We start from the raw sequence: 7,680 nt of genomic DNA, 5'->3' as shown, positions 1-7,680 counted from the left end.
AAGAAAAGCTATTTAAGATATATATTGTTAGAATAAATTTAAAGTTTAAATGCATAAATGATTTATTGAAGGTAAAATAGTGGTAAGACTTAATGTGTATATATATTGTTTTTACCTTAAGTATTTGAATTATAGTAATACCACTGGGTGTATACTCAGCGTACAGTTTGTTTCCATGCGTAGATTAGGTACAGAAATTTTGAAGAGTTGAGATTACGAGTCATCATCTCATCACATCTTCAAGCAACAAGAGGGTACGTTTTAAAATTTTGAATAGAATGGCATTTACTTAGAAAAAATTAAGTATGTCCCAAGTGGTAGTAATAGATTTAAATATAAATTATTTAAATTTATTATTTGTCCGTTTTTATGTTTAAATTTAATAGTAATTAGCCAAGAATTACTTTGGCACCAAATGTAATATTCCTATATCAGGTTCCTTGAGTCGAACATGGTATAGGGGTGTTACATATTAGGACAGTTGACCCCTTCCAATTTGTTACCGGCTAGTTTGTCACTTAAATGACTTTTCGGTTGTCATGTGTCTCCATACGAATAGGGATATAACAAATTCAAGTTTTGAGGACTTTATTATCATTCAAAGAATAAATAATACATTTTTTAAACTTTGGTTTTTTACTTTTTTTTGAAATTTTAAGATAAATTATTTAATATTTTGAATGTTAAAGAGTTTAATTTTTTCATAATTTTTATTTTTAAAAATTAAAATTTCTATTTTAAGTCTTTTTATTGAAAATATGAAAATTTTAAAACTTTTAATTTTTTTTAAAAACTAAGGACCAAATTGTTAAAAAAATTGAATATTGACTTCTAAAAAATTGTTCTAGTTTTTTATAATTTTCAAGCCAACAATTTTGTTGACCTGAAAAGTAGAAAAGTCTATAAATTGTGAAAAACAAGAAGTAAAAAGTATAAGTAGAAGTGACTGTGAAAATGGGCACTTCTGCAAAAACTGCAACAAGTACAATATAAACAACGAACAAAAAATTTGTTTATATAATTTGGTTATCCTACATTTGTGAAGCCTAGCTTAGTGAGAAGAATTCACTATCTTTCAATCAAATACAGCCAGTGATCTTAACTCTAACACACCCCCATAAAGAATCATCACACTTGTATCTCAAAGACTAAATCTCTCTCTGTAACACCCCTAACCCATATTCGTCGTCAGAACAAGGTTACGGAGCATTACCGGAACATACAGGAGCATATACAAATAAATCATGCAAATTACTACTCATTCATCAAGATTATTCGAAATGTCCCTTAAATGGACCCTCAAGGCCCAATACAAGCTTCAGAAACAAGTCGGGACTTAATCGGAACTTCTAAAAATTTTTCGCGAAATTTTAAAAAAAATTCCAAGTCACAAGGTTCACATGCCCGTGTGGTCCAAGGGACACGCTTGTGCTGCAGGCTATGTTCGACCCCGTGTAACTCTCTGACTTGCACACACGACCATGCCACACGCCCGTGTGCTAGGCCATGTGGTTAATTAATTCAATTTGAAATTAGGTGCAGTTTTCACAAGGCCATATCGCACGCCCATGTTCAAGGTCGTGTCGTCTACACGACTGAGACACACACCCGTGTCTCTGCCCGTGTGCTCAATTCTGAGCATTCTATTTTGCAAATTTGAAATACAGGGGCCACACGGCCAGACCACATGCCCATGTACTAGGCCATGTGTCACACACGGTCTAGACACACGCCCGTGTGTCTACCCGTGTAGACAAAATAAGGTCATTTCCTAACCTCATTTCTCATCCAAATTTTCCATTTTTCCTACACGAACACTTACAAGTATATTCCATCCAATTACAAGTATAATTCAAGCTAATTTTTATCTTTCAAATAGATACATTTCATCATATATTTGTATTTAATGACTTACCTTTATGTAACTTATATAATTTGCAATATTAGATGTTCAAAATTATCATTTTAGTTAATATATTAACTCAACCATGACATATTTCAAAACATAAGTATATTAGCCATTCCAATGGCTAAAATTTCATTCATCATTTACATACCATCATTAGATTTATTTAGCGTATACATGCTATTAATAAAATAAGATTTTCATTTATACCAAGAGGACAAATTGATAGTGTGATGATTTGCTCCGACCGACCTATAACCTTCACGAGCTTTGGGCACTATAAAATACGGAAAATAAAACCTAATAAGCATATTATGCTTAGTAAGCTCATATAACATAAATTAAGATTTCTCATTATATTCAATATATTAACCATACAAAACATGCTTTCCATTTATTTGGTAATTTACCTATTCACACATACTCAACCAACATGTTAGTCATAATATACCAATATGCATAGATGAGCTTATCATGTCATATTCATATTCCATCTCATAATTCTCATGTTATACATATTTTGTCCATTGAATCATTGAATGTCCGATGGATATTTCAAGTAGTACACTCGAGATGTACAATTCCATTATTTGTCAATTCATGTCCAGTAGTACCATATAGGTACACTCTCGAGCCACATATTACACAGCAGAATTACCAGTCCAGGCTAAATTCTAGCTGTAACATATACTCTAAGGGCTTTGTCGGATTACCAGTCCAGACTAAATCCTTTATATGACAAAGAATTCCCTAAACAATTTATTCTAGATTAACAGTCCAGGCTAAATCCAGTCAATTAGGATTACCAGCCCAGGCTAAATACTAATTGAAACATATACTCGAAGGCTCATTTCGAATTACCCGTCCGGACTAAATCCATTCTGCAACACATGCAGTTATATCAGGAAAACCACATTTATCCATCGAAATTCAATATTCATATGGAATTTTACCCTTTATGAATAAATTCTATCATATACCATTCCATCCATTAAAATTTTCATACATTTCATACATACAAATTTCATACCACATATTCAATATAATACAACATTCAAAATAACACACTTTTATGCTCATTTAAACTATACGAACTTACCTTGATATTTGTTCGTAACTAAAACTACTAATCCGAAATCTTTTCTTTTCCTCAATCTAGCTCTTTGTTTGGCACTTCCGGATCAATTTATGCTTGGAAAACTTGTTTTCTCTCTCCTAGGGTTTCCATGGATTTTAGGTTGAAGAAGATGATATAAAATGATGATATTTCATTTTAATTTAATTATCATCTTATTAACTTTTCTATTTCCAATTTAGTCCTTAACTTTTTCTAATTTTTCCATGGATGATTCACCAAAAATATCTACGTATTTTTCATCAATGGTCTAATTACCATTTAAGGACCTCAGATTTTAAATTCTATAGGTATTTAATCCTTATAGCTACTAGAATTCAAATTTGACATTTTATTCAATTTAGTCCTTTCTACAATTAAGCACCCAATTGATAAAATTTTATTATCAAAATTATCATGCAATCTTTCTACCACATTACTAATCATTTCTTAATATTAAAATATTTTATCTTTCTGGCTCGAATTTGTGGTTACGAAACCACTATTCTAACTTCATTGAAATTGGGTTGTTACACTTTCTACTAAATTTTCCCCTGAAAATTTTACAATCACGAATAATGTTTCTTACTTCAACGGATAAGTGCTTTCAATAATCAATACATTAACCTATACAAGTCTCTCAAACAAACAAGGATTTCAAGACTTGTTAACATAACGAAGATCAATCATAATCCCTTCTAAACAATAGCTAAAATAGTTAACTATAATATAATATTAACAAACAAGGTAAAATAGATTGTCGGTAGATGAGTCTTCAAAGTTTCAATATGATCCAACTTCTTCTGTCCAAGGGATTTGATACACAAGATCCAATCCAATCTAGTCTTCTAAATAAGTTTCTTCAAATGAAATGATTTTTCGTTGATGGGTTTGATTTATTCCACGATCTCAGCTCAACCCAAAGATGTAAAGATGTGATTCAATAAAATACTAATCTTCCAACACAATGGTTGAGGAAGTGGACACTTCTCTTAACACGTAACAACTTTAAATATTTCAACAAAAGTTAATAATAAATTTTGATGAAGGGGGCAATTTTTTTTAATATGTTTATAAGGACTCAAGATCTCAAAATTAAAATACAATATTTATTTTAAAATGCAAAATCCTTTTACATATTTTTTTTACACAATATTTAGTACTACCCATAGTTACTCCCCAAACCATAATAAGAGATAATGCGCTTCAACCTACTCGAACTCACATATTCTTACTTTGACAAAAATACCCGTACTAATTGAGCTAAAACATAATCCTCTTCTATATTTGAATCTTGTAATTAATTGTTTGAATATTTAGTGGTAAATCAAGACAAAGTGAAGACACGAGCGTACCCTTATCACGAGAATTAATGGTGTAAAAACATTGAAGAAAATGGCAGCAGATTTTTTTCCAAAAAGAAAAACAACAAATTGATATTACTATTCCAGCATGGAATTGTGGACTTACATGCCACAAAATTAAGATAATAAATTCATTTAACAAAAATGTAAAATAATTTGAAACCCCACTCGTGATGAAAAATTAAATACAATATTAATACATGAATATTTATATTATTGTTTTAAGATTAAGTTAATATTACAATTTATCTACATTAATTCAATAAAAAATTAATAAAAATTATATTTTATACAATCAATATATAATATTATAAGGTATTTCTATATTATCATATATTTATATAAAATTAATTACAAAAACAACTTTGTCATCCAATCAAAGTCTCATTATTGTTTCATTTTAATTTCGTAAATATTACATATATGTTATTTTATTATATGTTATTTATAAACTCACACGTGTAATAAAATTTGTAATATAAATTATATTTTCTTTTTCTATATACTTTGACAAATAAAATAAATTTTATCAACATTTGTTGGCTCGAGTGGTAAACAATTACACACTCAAACTCATTTATTCTTTAATTAATAAAAATACTCATACTAATCAAACTAAAACTCAACTCCTCCAACAAAATCTTTATATATATAATATTTTCTTATTTTTGTTAGTACTAGTATAAATGAGGGGGGACACTGTCCCAGAGACTGGCAGAGGGCGAGGCAAGTTAATAATTCACATTTCAGTTTTTTTTGAATCTTTTTATGCTTTGTTTTTCATCATTATACCTTCCTCTCTACGTGAAGGAAAGAAATAAAACCGTGTCTGCTACCTCTGCTTTCTTAAAACCTTTCTTCTTTCTTTCTTTTTCATGATAGTATATAATTCCTTTTTTTCCCATTCGAAGGTTTCCTTCGTATCAGATCCCAACACCAGTAGGGAAAAACCCTATAAATTTTTCAACCAATCTCACTGATCCAATCAATACCCATTTCCCAAAATGCAGCTTTTGAAATGGGTGTTAAACCTTCTTCTTGTTTGTTCAATGCTTCAAGTGTTTCCATTGCCATTAGCTCAAACAATCTGTTCAGAGGCTGATAGGGCTGCACTTCTCGGTTTCAAAGCCAAAATATTGAAAGACAGTACGGATAGTCTTTCTTCATGGGTCGGAAAGGATTGTTGTGGAGGAGATTGGGAAGGTGTTGGATGTAATCCAACAGGGAGAGTTAATAAATTAGCACTTCAAAGACCAGAAAGGGATAGTACCCTTTACATGAAGGGTACTTTGTCTTCTTCCTTAGGAAGCTTACAGTTCTTAGAAGTGTTGGTCATCAGTGGTATGAAGTTTATTACAGGTCCAATCCCTGAGAGTTTGTCCAATCTGAGTCGGCTCAAGCAATTGGTGTTGGAAGACAATAGTCTTCAAGGGAACATACCTTCAGGTTTAGGTCGTTTATCTTTTCTTCAAACACTTTCATTGGCTGGTAACCATTTCAATGGGGTAGTTCCTCTAAGTTTAGGGAATTTGAGAAACCTTGTGATGTTGAATTTAGGGAGGAACTCTTTGACAGGTTCAATCCCTTCTAGTTTCAAGAACCTTGTCCATTTACAGTCTTTTGATCTCAGTTTCAACTTGTTGTCTGGTTTTGTCCCTGAAATTTTAGGACAGTTTCATAACATTACTTTCATTGACCTGTCCAATAATCAATTATCAGGGCACCTACCTGTTTCATTGTTCAAGTTGGTCACTCTGTCAGACCTGTCATTGAGTCATAACCAGCTCACAGGGAGTATCCCTGAGCAGGTTGGAAACCTTAAATCTCTCACTAGCCTTTCATTGAGTCATAACAAGTTAATAGGTCCTATTCCAGCATCTATTTCAAGGTTACAAAAACTTTGGTCCCTTAATTTATCTAGAAATGGGTTCTCAAATCCTTTACCAGCTATTTCTAGTAAGGGTGTTCCTTCACTTTTGTCAATAGACCTATCCTTCAACAACCTTAGTTTAGGGACAGTTCCTAACTGGATCATGGACAGACAACTTTCAGATGTGAATCTAGCTAGTTGTAAACTGAGAGGAGCCTTCCCAAAGTTCAGACCAGATTCATTGAGCTCTATAGACCTGTCAAGTAACTTACTTACGGGGACCATTTCCACTCACTTCACAAATATGACAAGTCTGCAAAAGCTCAAGCTTTCAAATAACCAACTGAAGTTTGATCTTTCTGAACTCAAAGTGCCAGATGGGATTTCCTCCATTGATCTACATTCGAATCAAGTATTCGGGTCTCTCTCGAGCATTTTGAACAACAGAACAAGCAGCTTCTTGGAGGTTATAGATGTGTCGAACAATCTCATTTCAGGCACAATACCAGAATTCACTGAAGGCTTGAGTTTGAAGGTGCTGAATATAGGAAGCAACAAGATTGCAGGCCAAATCCCCAGTTCAATCTCAAATCTCATTGAACTTGAAAGACTAGATATTTCAAGGAACCAGATAACTGGCACCATTCCAGCAAGTTTAGGACAAGTGGTGAAACTTCAATGGCTTGACCTGTCTATCAACAGGCTCACTGGGAAAATCCCAACTAGCTTATTGGGCATCCATTCTTTGAGACATGCAAACTTCAGAGCAAACAGACTATGTGGGGAGATTCCACAAGGGAGACCTTATAACATCTTCCCTGCCTCTACCTATGCTTATAATCTCTGTTTATGTGGCAAACCATTGCAACCTTGCAAGGGAAAGAAACAAGAGATGGTCCAGTGAGTGTCTGACTAATTTGCCAAAAAGTAGATACATTCATGGCCTAATTAGCATCCTCACATGCTAGAAAGAGAGAGCCTTGTTTTAAAGTGGTAGTTCTTTTCTTCTTTTTTTTTTTTTTCTCCATTAGTAATTTACTAGCTCAATTTCATTAAATATTACCATTATGGAACATACACTGTTTCAATATGCAGCATTGATGCACATTTTAGCATTTACTCTAAGCTTGCAAGAACCTTTACTTTTCAAAAAATCCAGACACAAGAAAATTTAAGGGGCCAACTCAAAGGCTTTAAAGATTATTTTTTTAATTATCATTGTCAAGATGATTCTAATGAGAAAACAAGATGATTCTCAACATATCCAGACAATTACTAGAATCCATTACCTCAAAAAGGAGATTCAAAAATTTACTGTAGCCCCACAAAGTGACAAGAAAATCCTGAGGGTAGGATGGGGGGGACCTATGTTACCCCAAGTCTTTACTTTTCTTGAAGCATTCACGTCCATGGATACAAGGATATG

The 7,680-nt window shown here is 32.6% G+C and overlaps 1 protein-coding gene across 1 annotated transcript; it reads left to right on the top strand.

The window, feature by feature from the left end:
• The first annotated feature begins 5,062 nt into the window (after positions 1–5,062).
• On the top strand, positions 5,063–7,373 carry LOC108458308 (receptor kinase-like protein Xa21). The gene has a single exon (XM_017757657.2). The coding sequence runs from the start codon at positions 5,389–5,391 to the stop codon at positions 7,156–7,158; it is 1,770 nt and encodes a 589-aa protein (XP_017613146.1). The 5' UTR covers positions 5,063–5,388; the 3' UTR covers positions 7,159–7,373.
• The last annotated feature ends 307 nt before the right edge of the window (positions 7,374–7,680 follow it).

The sequence above is a fragment of the Gossypium arboreum genome, chromosome 4, assembly GCF_025698485.1.
Source record: "Gossypium arboreum isolate Shixiya-1 chromosome 4, ASM2569848v2, whole genome shotgun sequence".
Lineage (NCBI taxonomy): Eukaryota > Viridiplantae > Streptophyta > Magnoliopsida > Malvales > Malvaceae > Gossypium > Gossypium arboreum.
Note: the sequence above shows the minus strand (reverse complement) of the source record. Positions and strands in the feature narration are given on the sequence as shown.

Excerpts from the sequence above, each read along its gene's own strand:
- LOC108458308 (XM_017757657.2), top strand. The coding sequence starts at position 5,389 with ATGCAGCTTTTGAAATGGGTGTTAAACCTTCTTCTTGTTTGTTCAATG.